The sequence below is a fragment of the Nipponia nippon genome, unplaced genomic scaffold (genome assembly GCF_047370975.1).
Source record: "Nipponia nippon isolate SJK-2023a ecotype South Korea unplaced genomic scaffold, ASM4737097v1 scaffold_15, whole genome shotgun sequence".
Lineage (NCBI taxonomy): Eukaryota > Metazoa > Chordata > Aves > Pelecaniformes > Threskiornithidae > Nipponia > Nipponia nippon.
The window spans coordinates 11,719,951-11,735,963 of NW_028262331.1; the positions used below are offsets into that span (position 1 = coordinate 11,719,951).

Genomic DNA, 16,013 nt, shown 5'->3' on the forward strand with positions numbered 1-16,013 from the left:
TCATGAAAGCAACATAAAGCAGATTTATTCCAACATTTAAAAAGTTCAAGCTCTCAACAGGGAAATATAGCGAAAGCTCAGGCTTTTGAAGAATTAAATCTATTTCCAGTGTTTCTACCAGCCATGTTATATGTGCTTTAATAACGTCCACAATACTGAAGCACAGAATCTCCATGAAGGATGAGCAACTTGATATTGTTCATTTTATTTTAATGTCTCTATGAAATTATTTGCATACTTCCATATATTTTTCTATTTGTTAATGCCATAAAAATAAATGTTTAAATAAAAATATGTTTGCCATTCATCAATTTTTAGTGCAGTTTATTGCTTCTCGAACGAAATATTCAATATGGAATTCATTTTTATGTGTTATGATGTGTGTTTACATTTTTCTGCTTGGTATTGCAAGAAAAAAACATGTCGGCAACTCAGTTTAAAATCCTATTTTGTCACGTTTCATTGCCTTCTCCAGACTGGAAATACATGCCTACAGGTTTTGATATCTCAGAAAATATGCTTATATATTATATATTTTCACTATGCGTCAGTGATTGAGAAAGTCATTTAAGGAAGTCTAAATGGTATTTAAAATAAAGGGTCTTCTGCAACAGACTTTGGAAAAATATTCTACACATCCTTCCTCAATGAAGTTTGGAAAATGCTTCTGCTTAAAGAGAATGACTATTGCCCTTTGATTTCCAGCTACCCTGTCTGAAAAATCTGCGATTGAATGATCCTCTCCTGGTGTTACGTTGGTGCTGTCTCAGTGAACCCATCTGAACAACTTGCTTCCTTTGATGCATAAAGTAGCACAGAAAGTCGTACATAAAACCCCTTCGGAGGAGCGCAGCTCAGCGCAGACCCAGCCTCACCCACCGGTACGTACCCTCAGCAGTGAAACACTCCTCCCTCGCCTGGAGCGCTGAACCCGTCACCGGTGGAAACGCACCCGCTTTTGGCAGCGTGGGTGCAGGAGGGGGAGCGGGTCCCAGCACCCATCCCTGCCATCCTCGCTGTCTGGGGCCGCACCGCAGCGAACCCAGGTCCCTGCTCTCCTGCCTCGCTTTGTGCTCGGCCTGAGCTGGCACTGAAATCTGGATATCGCTGGCACCACCTCCTCCTTCTCGCATACCTCTCGTCAGAGAAGTACCGGCAAAACCACCCTGTTTCTGCCCTGCGGGGAATGCAGCCTGTGTAAAGGAAGACCTTCATCATGCAGAAAGCCTCGCTGTAAGCAGCGTCTGTCTTAGTCACAGAAAGCTCTTAATGCTCCCTACAAATAAAACACCTTGGCCTCTGAAAAACACTGCCATCCCTCGCCAGAGCTTGGACTTCCACACTGGCCTCGAGGATGGCACGCCAATGCAGGACACCGATCACCTGGTTACTGCTTGTGCTACGAGACCCGTTAAAACCAGCTCTGCACTGAGTCTGGAGGGTTTCAGAGAACGGGAGGACAACGGTGGAAAAAAAACTTCCACAGCTTTTGAAGTGACCGTTTAAAGTCTACTCCTCCACCCATAAGGCTTCTGTACAACAGACAAACGCAACGTTTTCTTCCTCAGCACTAGAGATCGGCGTTTTACAGAGCACCACCAAGCCTCCCCCGCTGCTTTTCTGTACCTTGCGTTACCCTCTACCCACAACGAGGCTTCCTGCACGAAACCTCGGCACATCATAAGAACATGCTAGTGTCATGAGTGATTTCAGGGATAAGCAATTGTTAGGATTCCTCTTGGCCCACATCTTAGGGCTGTTCTTTTTTTAAATCATCCTGTGACATTTTCCTAAGTAGCACTGGGAAAAAAAGAGCCTACCCTTTACTTAAAAAACAGCTTTTCAACCAAATTAACAGGTCACAAAAAGGCGTAATAGGCTCTCCATCCAAAAATGACAGCAGAGAAAACGTAAGCAGCAGACAGTTTGAATTCACGCAAATGTTGAAAACCTTGTCTGTAGCAGCTCTTACGAGCAAATCGCACTCAAGTCTGCATGCATTTTCTCCCTGCCTCCGGAACAGCACAGCTCAGTGTTACAGACCAACAACGGGCACTTATACGAGCACAGAAAACACATGTTCTCGGTGCCTGGTGTCAGCACCTAACGACAGAAGCTGCTTTCCCAGATCAGAAAAAGTACTTGCAAGATGGCCCAGCCAGAAAACTGAATTTTCACCTAAAGAGATATTGTGCAGAGACCCATTTTTCATGGCAATTCTATTACTCACTACAGGAATTCTCAAACGGGCAAAACCAGCTTTATTGTCAACTAGAAAAACTCCCAATTTTTTTTAATGTGTTGTGGCTGGAAATTCAAGCTTTCTGCACAAAAATACAACATTTAGTTGAGCTGTAGCCTCTAATTCGAGTAAGGGGTTTTCCTTCCAAGCTCACCTTGAAGAGCTCAGTAATTAGAGGGAAAGAACAAGACTGCTAAGGTTCTCCAAGCTAACAACAGTTATTAGATATAACAAGTTTCCTTGCATCGCAGCAGAAACCCTGCGGGCGTTGCTGCAGTGCCTGCAGGTCACGCTGCCAAGCAGCGGCACAGGCTCAGCCGGGCACCGTGCACATTCACAGCCCACGACGAGATGTAGCTCAGGACAGATCTGTGTACCTGCCACTCTTGCTAACCATTACAAGTTACTTTTAAAAGAGCAATTTTCACCCCTCACCTTCACCTCTACTCAATATTTCCTCTAACACCCACGCCAGCTCTTCACATTTGCAACTCATTATAAAAAGTATATTCCCTATTCCTGAAAAGCATCTTTAATGTGTTGGTAGCGTTGGCACTGGGCTCCGAGCTCTGCACAACAGGCAAGTCACTTCCGTGGAAAATTCCCTATGGGGTAGAGTAATCCAACCTCCTGCAATGACAATAAACTGTCAAGTTTGAGCCTTCGGGATAACTTCTGGCTGGTAAAGGCAGAACAAACTCTAAGAATCAAGAAGAGAGATGAAAGTTTCATCATATTTGGTAGAAAAAGTTATTTTGGGCACAGCAAATGGGCTACTGGAAACAAGTCCATTCACCACCTTTCTCCTCTGAGATGTCTAGAGGTACTAGAGGGAGCTGTGCCCCAGTCACAATTTGATACAGGAGTTTATGATGGTATAACCCTGTCCTCCCCCCGTGATCTCTGAATGTAACAGAAAGCATAAAATCTCATTTCCTCGCACTGCCTCCAGTCAGGGGAAACCAGTTTTTGATATCCCGTGCAGGCCCGTGGGAGTAGCAGCATCCATTCCACAGAAAGAAGAAGAACTTTTCTGTCGAAAGACTAGAGAAGAGCAGACAGATCCCCACGCAGCACCTGCCGGTGCAAACCTCGCCATGCTGGCGTGTCGTGCCATCAGCTCTGACACGTGTCTCCGTGGCATTTTACGCAGTTGCGGGATATTGATTTCCACAGCACACGGATGAATTGCCTTCTGCTCTGCTGCCTCTGAAAGTTTTGCCATCACTGCAGGGAGATCCTTACCTACCTTAGTCCACTCATTTTTATGGCAGAGGCATGAAAGTAGTGAAGGATGAAGCAAGTTGCTCACGCAAACCGCAGCACCCAGCCCAGTCTCTCGGCAGCCTCGCTTTCCTCCTGCCCTCCCCTACCACGACTTGCTAGTGGGCTTGATTGAATTGATGCAAATTGCAGTAATTACTGCCATTGTTATAACCTCATTTCCACACATTCCTCACGTACAAACCTGTCACCACCGCACTGTTCTGCATGTGCGGCATAGCGATGCCCAGAATTGCACTGAGGTTAAGAGGAGGCACAACCGCAGACCCCAGCAGTCAAACTAACCCCTGCTGTTTCCAGCTTCAGGGATCTTTCAACACGATGAATCTATGACTTTTCAGCTCACACGCCCATGGTAATAAATCTCTGATAGCACAGACCATAGAAAGAGAAGCTGAGGCAGAGAGATAGCAGAGGTCATCTAGTCCCTGAGACTGCTTTTCATTTTCCTATAACGCCTCAGTCTGAAATCTTCCAGCCTGCTCTGCGCGAGCAGCACCAGCACCCCTCTCCTGAACGCAGACCATCACTTGCTCGGCGACCACCTCCTCTCTCCAGCAATGCCAAAGGAGCACGCCGTGCCCACTCACACCTTTTGTACATCCCCTAATCTCAGCAGGGCAAGGGCCTGGCCCCAGCTGAGCCCAGCCAGGACCAGCCTCCACAGCACCTGCAACCAGAGCTGGTTAACCCTGTGCCTGCCAGCAAAGAGCACTGGGCTGGAGCCTCTCACACTGCTTCCCTTACAATGGAGTCTGTGAATCATAGAATCACAGAATCATTAAGGCTGGAAAAGAACCTTAAGATCATCCAGTCCAACCATTAACCCAGCGCTGCCAAGGCCACCACTAAACCATGTCCCTAAGCACCACATCCACCCGGCTTTTAAATCCCTCCAGGGATGGGGACTCAGCCCCTGCCCCGGGCAGCCTGGGCCAGGGCCTGACAGCCCTTTGGGGGAAGAAGTTTTTCCTAATACCCAACCTAACCCTGCCCTGGTGCAGCTTGAGGCCGTTCCCTCTCATCCTACAAATTCCACAAGAATGAGAATGCTGCCATTTGTTTAACAGCACACAGGTAAACCTCCACTGCTTCTTCTATTTCAGGTTGGTCTTTATCAGTATATTAAAGCTTTCCTAACCATGTGGATTCCATTTTTCAAAAATACTAATACTAAAATACTAAGCAGCAGCATCCCTCCGTGCTGTGTGGTCACCATCAATTGCTGCCCCATGTTGCATGAAAATCCCAGACACAAAATTCACACCTGCCCCAGCAGCCCCCAGAAACCAAGTGAGTAAGACACACACCACCCGGTCCCGTAGGCTCCTCGGGCATTATCAGCCCTAGGGCAAACTGGTACCAGAAGTAAAAGAGATACCTATGTTTCTAAACAATGAAGTAATGAAAATCTTAACAGTGAGAAAAATACAGGTAACATGAGGAGAGTTCAGAAATTGAGACAGATGCTTGAAAGAGGCTCTTGTCTTAAATCCTATCTTAGTTAAAGGAAAACTCTAGAGACTGGTAAAACATGATCTTTTACACTTATTTTTGCACCTATATTTATATATTTTATACATGGGTGAGAGGATGTGTATATGTGTTTTCAAGCATCTGTAAATCATAGAATCATAGAATCGTCAAGGTTGGAAAGGACCCTTAAGATCATCGAGTCCAACCGTTAACCTAACACTGCCAAGTCCATCACTATACCATGTCCTCGAGCACCAAATCTATTCGTTCTTTAAATACCTCCAGGGATGGAGACTCAACCACAAATATTACACACACGTAGACACCCTCAGCCTACGTGTGGAGAAATTGCACCGTTTATGGAGACAAGCATTTGAAAATCGCCTATATTAGCTGCTCTTGCCCTTGCCTCCTGAACTCAGGTCCCTTGTGCATGCTTGCTATGACACGTCTATAATGACCTCATCATCTTCACTCTTTTCCCTCATGCGGCTCTTGTCCACTGGGAAGGATGGCTGTCCCTCAGCAAGGACCTCCTCAGCCACCTCAACGGACCCCCTTCACAAAGCACATGGTCAATTCAGCCAGCTGCCCTGACTAAAATGACTTGTACTGTAGCCATGCAAAATGACAGAAAGGCTGTGACCTGATAGTGAGCTGCTTTGTTGCCTTGGAAGGACTAGATCCTCTGCTCCAAAAATGCCACGGGTGGTGGGTGTCAATGGGTGTTGTCACCCCAAACTCACCTGTGTCCGTCAGAGCCTCTGTGCCCTGCATTGCTACCTCAGCATCCCTCCTGAGGCCGCTGCCTGCTTCAAGGGTCCCCAAAATGAATATCATTTCTATGTTTTTCATTAAGAAGAAAAAGAAAAAGAAATCAGAAGAGTTCCCTGACCGTCCACACTCCATGTAAGAAATATGTAGGAAAACGAGACCCTCTCCAGATTCTGGCATACTCATTTCAGTGTGACACTTCAGGCATGATCTAACTTCCCCTTCCCACAACCTCTCTACAAAATATCTGCTCCAACTGTATTTAAGTCCTTTCAAAAGACCTGCTTCTGCTATGATGCCCACATAGAATATTTATGGTGGTTATTCCCCTTCTGACCTTTGTCCTTAATATGCAAGTATCTGTGAGCATAAACCAACACTCCCGAGCTGTGTGAAGGGATTCCCTTGCTCAGTCAGATCCACCACAAGCAAATAATGAACACAGAAAGCTGGCAAAATGCACAACCCATTAGTTGTGTGCGCAGCACCTCACAGACCAATATCCTAAATTTGCCATTAATTCTTTCATGAAGCATGTACCTGAATGAGGCTGAAGTAAAGCAGAAACAGCAAAGCCATGGTACTTGGCTGCACAGCCTCTGCCAATTGCCCTGGAGGAAGTACCCTGTACGCTGTACCTCGGGTAATCGTTTGTGGGTGAGCATGGTTCCAACAGCACCCATCAAACCTGCTCTGGCCATAAAGACTTCACACAAGCATAATTACTGACACATTAGCCTATAATTGATAAATCATCTCTCATTCATTTTCTCCTTGCTTCACCTAAGGCGGCACCTGCCTTGATGTGGAAAGGGCTGGTCTTAGGAAATGACTGAGATGAACAGTTGCCTTCTTCCAAACGTTCGCAGTATTTTTGGTGTGGTTCATCAGACACGCAGAGGTCTACATCTGAGCTTGTTACTGAGACACCCTTTGCAGTCAACAGAGACTGGACACAGTCCTGCTTCCAGGACACAGTCTGCCTCATCCTGAAGTAAACGTCTAAAATGGGCCAAAAGATTCACATCCCAGGGCCCTTGGTGGGTCTGAAAGACCTGGGGCAGTGACAGCACTGCAGCCATCTCCTCTGTAGGCATCTGCAGCTCCAGGAGATTACTCTCACCATGGTCTATCAATTTGCAAATACTGATGAGTTTCTTTCCCCATTTTTCCCTAGATCACAACATGTGCACTGCAGCAGAATCAAACACCCTGAAAAGCCTTTTAGGAGCCGGTCACATCCTCTGATTCAGACAGGGCAGCCTGATTTTCTCTTTCTTTCCCTGCAGACGTGAACACCTACACAGCAGGTACCACCGCGGCACTGCTCACACCCAGTCGCAGGACAGAGTCCCCAGTCCCACTCGCTGGAGTGATCCAGCCAGTGATTCCTGTCTCCGCAGGATCCGGGCACTACCATGGTCCACCCAAGCGGCACTGAGGCTTGGTCTCAGGGTATCTCTGAGAAGGGCTAAGCACAGCCTGAGTCCCATCAGCCACTGAAGGACTGACCACAGCCCCCGACTGCCTCTCACACTGATGGGTACCAGTGCAACTCCCCAGCAGCCAGTTTGAATGTTTCTCCAATAACTACCTCCATGGGCTTGCCAAGCCTTTGCAATCATCACTCACAACGGTTATCATTATACATCACGGTGTAGAAATGAAATGCCACCTTTTTACAAAGCCAAGAAAATGTTATTGAATTTTTCTTTTAAAACCAAGCTGTTGGCCTGCCTGACTGGCATGTTTATCAACCTGCTCCCTACCCGCACCTTGTAAGGGGCCTGCATTAAAGAGTTTGCATTAAATCCAAGCAGGAATCTGCCAGCACTGCTTCAAGAATGAAATGGCATGACACATAAGGATGCAGAGCTATATATAAGGCTGCTCTCCTTTTAACATGTTCTTCTGTCTTCCAGGGAACAAGATTGTTCTTGACAGCCGTTAATAAGAACTGATCTAAGTAGCTGCACCGCTTCTGCACACATCCAGGCAAAGAGAGCACCCAGGCTGCGGACCGTGGGAAATCCGCCTTTCTGGAATCAAGGAAATACACGGCTCTGAAATTACTGGCAGTCACCCAATTCATTTACTTTTAACACTCAATCTCCTCCCCTGTTTACTTGCACATTTACTGCATTTCTTCCTGAATTGCTGGGAAAAATGTTCATATACCATAGGAGATGACCAGTCTTGGTCACCTATCTAATAGTTTGTTTAGGTTTTGTGGGTTTTTTCTAAATAATAAAAAAAGTAGTTGGGCTTAAGTTTCTGCCAAGTTTTATCCCAGTGTGACTCAATTCAAGCAACCCAGAAAGCCCTTTAACAGCAAATGAAGAGCTATCAGTCATGAGGTACCATGCAAGTTCCAGAGTTGGGGATGGTTTGTAAAAAATACGTTGCTTATTTTTTCTTTAAAGATGCCGAAGTGGTATGGGAGCCTCGTGTGGGCTCTTAACAGATGACTTTTACCCTCTGGATTATTGAAAATCCACAGCCCATAGAAGACAGCAATAAGTACTGAGATCCCGCATTGTCCTTTGCGACAGAACCACTGAGAAGCAGCAGTGGGCAAATCCAAAAATAGGTCATTCAGCTTCTCCCCATCAGCTCACTGCAGGGTATATTGTCAGTTTAATTTCTTCATTTAGTTCCTTCTGCTTCCCATAACACTGCTTTCAAATCACAACAGTATACGGGAGTGGGATGTGCCAGCTGGCTTTGCAATTTTTTGTACACACAAAACTCCTGCCTTCAAACTAGATTAACCTTCAAGCAGAATTACGATACACACAGCACCCGGTGTAGCGGAGGAGAAGCCACCAGCATACGGCACCTAGGAAACGGGCAAATACAAGGTGTGCTTCCCACTGGTATCTCATAGATTTGTATTAAAGTTTTCACTAGGACAAAAGATCGTTAAAAAAAAAAAAAGTATGGAGAGGCACGTAGGTAAGCTTTTACCGGGGAAGGCGGGTCATACAGAAATGGATTGCCTCCTGCCACTGCTAAAGAACAAAAATGTGTCTTATGCTTCAGGGTAAAACTCTGACATCCCAGTGTATTTGAACACCAGCAGCATTTCAGGAGTGTGAGGCCATAGCCTCTCAGTGTCTGTCCTGGTGAGGCTGAGCTTCCTTTTCTTACCCAGAATCTGATAACCATTTCCTGCTTGGTAAATACAACCTATCTCATTTTTTTTAAGAAACAGACAACAACAAAACAAATCCTCATTACCAAGCAGAATGATTGCACACTTATTTTCATGGTTTCTCTAGTATCTTCCAGTTCTTTCTCCCAGGGCAAATCTAGGCCAAGCTCTTGCAACCTTTCCTTATTGAACAGGGAAGAGCACATTGATTCTTTATTGCCATCTAGTGACCAAAGCTGTTTCCACTGTCACACCAAACTGGACTGCAAATCTGGGGAACTTTGAAACCGAGAGCAAATGAGAAAGGAAGCCTGCTTCTCACCCTTGACTTGTGCTCCCCTATCCACAGCCCTTATGAGTCCTCAGACCTCCGATGTGCAGTAAGCGTAGGCCACTGCTGCTTTCATACAGTCCTTTGTCTCTTTACCCTCCCTCTGGAGCTCAGCAATTCAGAAAGAGGTCATTCTGCAGGAAGGAACAGCCTTGTTTTGTCCCCAGGGAGCTCCCAGACCTTGGGACCAGGGGTCACCTTGCTGGACAGGGTAAGCACAGCCCCTCCAGGACCAGAGCAACATTCGACGTAGCTGTAGCAGCCATTCCCTCCCCTTGGGCGAAGGAAGGAGTCAGATTGTTTTCAGGTGTTTTCAGGATCCTTCAGAGAGGTGTTTCCATTTGGCTCATATTCTGGGGGCTCACAAGTGGCTCTCTTCTTGCTGAGACCAACTCCTAGCAGCTAGCTGTCACGTCTGCATGCAGGGCACCAAAGCATGCCACAGGAAGGCTTTGGGAGTGCTCCAGTCCTTGGACGCTTGCTTGGCTTGCTGCTCTCATTATCCAGATGCTGTTGTCTTTAACCTAGCTGGGAGCCTGAAGTTATTCATTACGGAACGGTAACAGTGCGGAAGGCTGTGTAGCCTCGGAGCGATGGGGTACCCACGAAGCGCTGCTGTGCAGTGGGAGCAGCATGGACACCCTGGCCGGGCGGCACCTGGCTCTCCTCCTCCCTCCAAGGCCCAGGTCTCCAGCCAGGACACGGTTTAGCTCATGCCAGTGCCACCAGCAGCCACACGATGACACTGCAGCATAGATTTCTGAAATAAGCCCTGCTGTGCTGCTTAGCAGTGAAATGCCACTTCTTTAATAAGCTAGGCCTTCTCCCCACCCAAAAAAGAAGGGTTGTAAGGACAGAGCTGGCCTTGTGCTCTAACGTAAGTTTTGTGACGTTTTTCAGACACAGCCACTTTGGTTCCTGCCTTGCAGCACATGCCGTGACCCCACGGCTGCCCGGTGCGGTCAGGGATGAGGGCGCCCGGCGTTGCTCCGCAGCTGCCCGGTGGGAGCAGGGTTGGTGCCAGCACCATCCCCTTACCTGCCTGGTCCTGCCCGCTGGTTGTCCTGTCTGGGAGGCTGGGCTGTTTCTGGGTGCAAAGCGTCTTCCTTGGCATTTGGGGGACAAAGCTTTCAAAGTTCCTTTTCAAAAGGGATGAAAATGTTTTCCTCTCTTTCTCTGCATAAAGATTTAGATTGTGGAGCATGAGCTGCCTGCCCAATTCGTCTCCAAACTTGCTTTACTGATTTACTGTGGGCTCTCTTCAGACCATGTTACGTTTACCAGCCCTCTTCAGACAGACCTGGAAGAACAACGGATTTCCTCAGAGGCCTGGGAAACCCAGACCATACAGACCCCAAAATATACAACAGAGTGGGCGAGCTTGTGCAGCGATCCATCAAGTCCATCGCTGTGATGTGTATCAAAGAATAGTAAGAATACTAAACTATGTGAAAGTCTAACGAGTGCAGAATAAAAGAGGATAAATTTATGCATTGAGTGGTAGAGCTTTCATGGACATGCTTTCACAGCCCTTTCCTCTGCCCCCAAATACAGAAAAATCTGTTTCATAGCACCATGTTCAGTGTTAGACCTGCTTACCAGAAGTTCAGAACAATTTTTTAAAAGCTTAAAATAAACCTTAGTGACAGCACTGTCTTAGATTGTGTTTGAAAATACCATCTTAAATGTGGTCAGAGGACTCCTGTGAGCTTTCAAATGCAGTTCACTAGACTTCGATCAGCAAAACGCCTGGGACAGACACAAGTGAAGTTATGTGCTCTTGGCCTTTGAGTAGCAGAGTTTCAGATCCCAACTAATGAGGCCTGAACGCACGTAGGAAAAGCTGTTGACCGTTACAAACAGCCTCTGTGATGCAAAGGTTAAGGGAGCCTCAGAAGCCACTAACACTTGTCAGGCCACACGACCAGCCGCTGTCCCACTCACAACGCCGGCGCCACCCCAGCGTTACAAGGCTGGAAGTGCCTCCTCCTGGAAGGTCCACTGGTGCACTTCGGCTCGGTCCTGCCCATACATACATGCCTACGATATGCAGAAACGAGCCTGGGCCCTTGCTGAATCACTGAGTTTATGAACTCAGCCTGACTTCGCATCCCATGTGTGCGTGTGCATAAGTGATGCAGATATCAACAAGTTTGGATCTGAGAAGTAAGATGTCACCCAAATTACAGGTCAGCACATGTACGTTAGTTCCAGCCATCAGCAGGTAAGACTGAACACTGCTAAAGGCGGATGAGAGGAAAATGGCACCTTGTAGTAAAACTGTGCTGTTAACATGGTTTAGCGTTTATTGATATAAGAGGCCAAGAAGCAAAGGCTGCTTCACAAAGGTTCATAGACATTAGCATAAAGCATCCACTCACTCTTCATGTTTAACTTTTCCACCATTGGGCTCCACCAATTTCCTTTGTGTATCAGAAGATGACCACCCTCAGTTATCCCTGGATGCATCTGCAATCTCCTGAGACTAAGCTGTTTCTGCTAGGCCCAGGTTCAGTGGTTTACCAAGTGAAAGAGAGCAGGATTTAATGTTTTTTAATATCACTGGGCCATGCCCTGAAAAACACTAAGGTCCCCACTCTCGGTGAGGGCAAGGGGAATCGGTGGCACTCAACATGACGAGGGATTCTGAATTCCTTATTTCCTTCTCCCCCTCAGAACAAACATTTTTAAATAAGCTGCTCTCCTTGCTGAAGCGGGTGGAGAAAGTACATTCCTAAGGCAAGCTTACACAGAAATATTTTAAATGACAACAGCTGTTGAGCCCCCATCACTTTTACAGTTTTCTGGTGAAACCTTTTAAATACCTCTCTTGATAAGGAATAAAAATCTGAGTCACTCTTTGTTCTTGATCCAGAGTAGCAACTCACTTTTATTTGTCGATAAAGCTATCGCACCTTCATCGCCTTTTGCTAAAGCCGAGCAGAAGCGTCAATCTGAAGACATGCCTCTATTTCCAGATTTGATCATGAGTGCTTGTCTGTAAAACAAACAAAGCCCAGTTACGAGTGTTTTAAAGTTTCAGTTTTACAGCCTTCCGATGTCATCACTCAGTTGAACAATATAAAAAAGCCACAATGCAAGCCAAATAATCCATGTAATTACCATGTACTTACTTTTATTTCAAGACTAGAGTCCTGTAATTCAAGCCTAGGCAAACCCCCTATTTCTCACTTTGGTGCTTTCTCTCTTTAATTTACCAGGAGAGGAAAGTTTTACAGGGAGAATACCTTATTTACTGAACCAAGCAGAAAAAGGACAGACTGAGAACAACTGCTTTCAGTTTCATTTAATTAATTGGACTGAGAGGAAACGATACTGCTTAGGAACTGAAAAGCAGAGGGGGGTGTTAGCAAAAAGAGAAGCGTTAAGATTCACAGCCTGTCTGGGACAGGGTGAGGAAAGAGACTTACTGCCTGTGGATCAGCGCCAGCTCAACTGGAGGTATTGGCTGGCATAATTCTATCAATGCTTCTACTGAATATGCAATTTTTACTATGGAGAAAAAATAATTTTACTTCTTGTCTTCTGAAACTATTCTGTAAGTCTCCATTCAGTGTTGGAGCAGACCTGGGACAGGACATCTCTTCTGTGAAATCTTTTGTGCTGATCTCTGCTTACAGTAGGGAAGGTACCGCACTGCTCACAGTAGCATAATTTGAGAGGCAGAATACGTGTTACTATGAGTCAAGAGAGTGAAAACGTACTGGCTCTGAAGCCATGCTTGCTTAATGCAACCTCATGGGAACGAACCCACTGTGTGTTGGAATCTAAAGAGCTTTGTGATATTCTGAGTATTGGCTTTCCTAGACGCACTTCCTCTGCAAAATATCCCATTGCTCCTGTTCACCCAATGTAGAATAATCCTGAATGACGAATTCTATTCTAAATTTCTGGAACTCTGCAGTACCTTTTTCTCCATGGCCTGATTTTTATTTCATCCCAGCATTTTTCAAAGATGTCAAACGTAGACATTTGATCTAGAAAAGTAAGTAACAGTCATATCAGAGGATAATTTAACATTATATTCAACGTGCAATCATATTCAGTAGGGAGGCAACTGGGCCCCTTTGTTGGGATGGAAAATTATCTAGAGCTCCATCTCTGATGCAGCTGAGATATAATCATACTATTTGCTTAGCAGGAACAAGATTAGCCTTCAGCAAATAAGGGAAGTTGCTGAAGATTTTCTAGGATTTGAGCTTAAAATTAATGGCTTGAGTCATGGTTATTATTTTCCTGAAACTCAAGCAGACTATAGGGAATGGATCTTGTTTGTGTAGATGTGAGCATAAATAGTCAATGGAATTGACAAATTCCACACTTTACAGGGGGAGTGTTCAAGCATTTCAAGAAGCTATGGAATCCAGAACTGGGCCCTGGGACCCCAGGCAGTGTGGAGATAAGTAGCAACTCTGTAGGTATGGCCCTTTGCATGTAGGAGTCCAATGTGTCACTTCTCACCTCATGTTTCTGAAGGGTTGGAAGCGGCAGAAGAATGTTGCAATGAGCACAGGTCACCAGCATGTCAAAAGACTGGGTGTCTTTAAGAGCTTGAGGTGATGTGGGAAGTCCGCCTCTTGTGGGAGAGGGAAAACCAATCTTTTTGTTCTTTGGGGGTTTAAGCAAGGTTTTGGAGGTCGATGGCTGGTCCCTTTCTTTCCCTTTGGGACGGACATCTTTCCACACCATTGCATTCTTGGGGGAAGAGGGAGCCACAGAGGAAGACTGTGGTGGATCACTGCTGAGTTTTGAAGTTGACTGGCCAGCAAGAACTTCTGTCAGCTTATGGGCTGCACTGCATTTATTCTGTTAAAAAAGAACATGCATAATGAGGTGAAGACTGGCATTACACCCAGCTGTGTGGTACGCTGTGATTTGCGACAGACGTGAGGCATGGGGAGGGACAGTGGACTCTACCTCACAGTGATGCTTCAGCTGAATACATGGTATCATGAAACTACAGTTTGAAGCGCCAAGACACACTGCCCTTTCTTACCTAATATATAGCTTTTCAGAGAAATAACCTGGCTGGAAATTAAGCACAGACCATACTCTTGTTCCGTTCCAAATGCGCTTACCAGATGCTGGGAGTACTGGTCTTCTGGGAATGACTTATTGCACTTCCGACAAAGTTTGCCATCGGTACCTTCAGAAGGAAAAAAAATGGAGAGAAACACAGTACTGACACTAGTCACCTAGACAGGCTGCTCAGGTCCACTTATGGTCTCTGGTTCTAGAGAAACACAGAATGCTGATTCCACTGGCCAAGAAGGAATCAGAACTGTGACTACATTTTGCTTTTGGCACCACTCATAACCAATCCACCATCCCTTCTCACAGACTTCAGGATATTTGAAATTCTGCTCCAGCCTCATGTTTTGCAGCTCAAGACGCTTCACTCCTACCCTGGCCTAGCTAATCCTGTTGCTAGGGGGGTTTTGCTCTCTATTTTGCCAACCACTGCACCTACTGATGCCTGTTCTTTTCTGGAATCTTTGACAGGATTCATGAAGTTTTTGTTTTGACATACTCTGTCCAATACCTTAGGCCTAATAAAGCTGCTCTCAACTTCAAGAAATCAAGGTATGCATCACTGGCTTTATATATGAAGTAGGAGGAAATTCTAAATCATATTTTCTCCTGTGCAACAAATAGAAAGAGGAAGAAGTTCCACTGCTTTTCTGACAGAAGGAATTTCACTTCCAGGATATAAGGGAGGCATAAAAGAACATGGTCAATGAGCTACCAGTCAGTGGAACCACTCTGGCTTTACAATAACCAGCATAATAGAAAGCAACACTTGGCCCTTTCACTGTGGCTGGTTAAACAACAATCCCCGCCAGCCTGCACTACTGGGAACTGTAGAGAAGGCAGGAGAATTTTCACTGAGATTTAACGGAGTTGACCCAGCCCATGACAATGAGGAATTTTGCTTACCAGTGGGGCAAATAAATTTTGCATTAGTGGATGCTTCACTGGTTTGAAAGTTCACATCCTTATGATAGGACAGACCACTGTTCTGACAAATATCTTTGTGTTTGTCCTGGTCTTTGTACATGATGTATTTGTTACACTCCCGACACCACTCTGTTCGGCTGGCACAGGTCTTCAGGTGTTCCTGCAGCTTGTTGAAGGGCATTTCAAGCTCACAGATCTTGCATTTCATTGCTCGTTTGTGGCATTCCTTGGTCTGCATATCAATAGAGGAAGTTATTGCAAATTTTCTATCAATACTAAAAGAGGGCATTGGGTGAGAGCAATGAGTGACTGTTTAAGAATGCTCTCCCTAAGGGGTATCTACACAACCAAATGCGGGCTTAGCTGTATTAGGAGTTCACCTATCTAGGCTATCTTTAATTTAGGATTATTTCAGCAATATAGGCAAAATGGGAATCAATAGCAGTGAAGACGTTCTGTGTCAGTACAGGTTAGCAACAGAGCACAAGCCCACCTAGAAAATTCCAGTACTTCAGCTAGCACCACCAGGGGAAGCCTGCTGTGTCTTCACTGCTTTGGTTCCTTGAAATGGTTAGACTACAGCTAGCACGGACAGGCTGCTATCGCTTCCCAGCCTCTGCCAATTCTTTTGTGTATCTCCTCCTTAGCTGCTCCCTTGACTCTTGCTTTGTATAACCAACTCCTTTGGAAAAGCAGGTAATACGAGTGTGGGGGCAGGACAGAATTGTCTTTGAGAAGCCCTCAAAGAACATCAGCTTGAGGTGCCAAGGATG

The 16,013-nt window shown here is 45.8% G+C and overlaps 1 protein-coding gene across 4 annotated transcripts in view; it reads right to left on the minus strand.

Moving 5' to 3' along the window:
• XAF1 (XIAP associated factor 1) overlaps positions 1 to 16,013 on the minus strand; it is a 27,538-nt gene continuing 11,525 nt past the window's right edge. For 2 of the 4 annotated variants that reach the window (XM_087751568.1, XM_087751570.1), the window contains exons 5-9: positions 15,220 to 15,472; positions 14,361 to 14,428; positions 13,744 to 14,088; positions 13,190 to 13,259; positions 11,544 to 12,259 (exon numbers count right to left, since the gene is read on the minus strand). In XM_087751568.1, coding sequence (XP_087607694.1) covers positions 13,212 to 13,259; positions 13,744 to 14,088; positions 14,361 to 14,428; positions 15,220 to 15,472 — 714 coding nt within the window. In that variant the 3' untranslated portion in view covers positions 11,544 to 12,259; positions 13,190 to 13,211. Of the gene's footprint in view, positions 10,562 to 11,542; positions 12,260 to 13,189; positions 13,260 to 13,743; positions 14,089 to 14,360; positions 14,429 to 15,219; positions 15,473 to 16,013 lie in introns of those variants that run through there. The other 2 variants (XR_015703431.1, XM_087751569.1) reach the window with 2 other exon arrangements.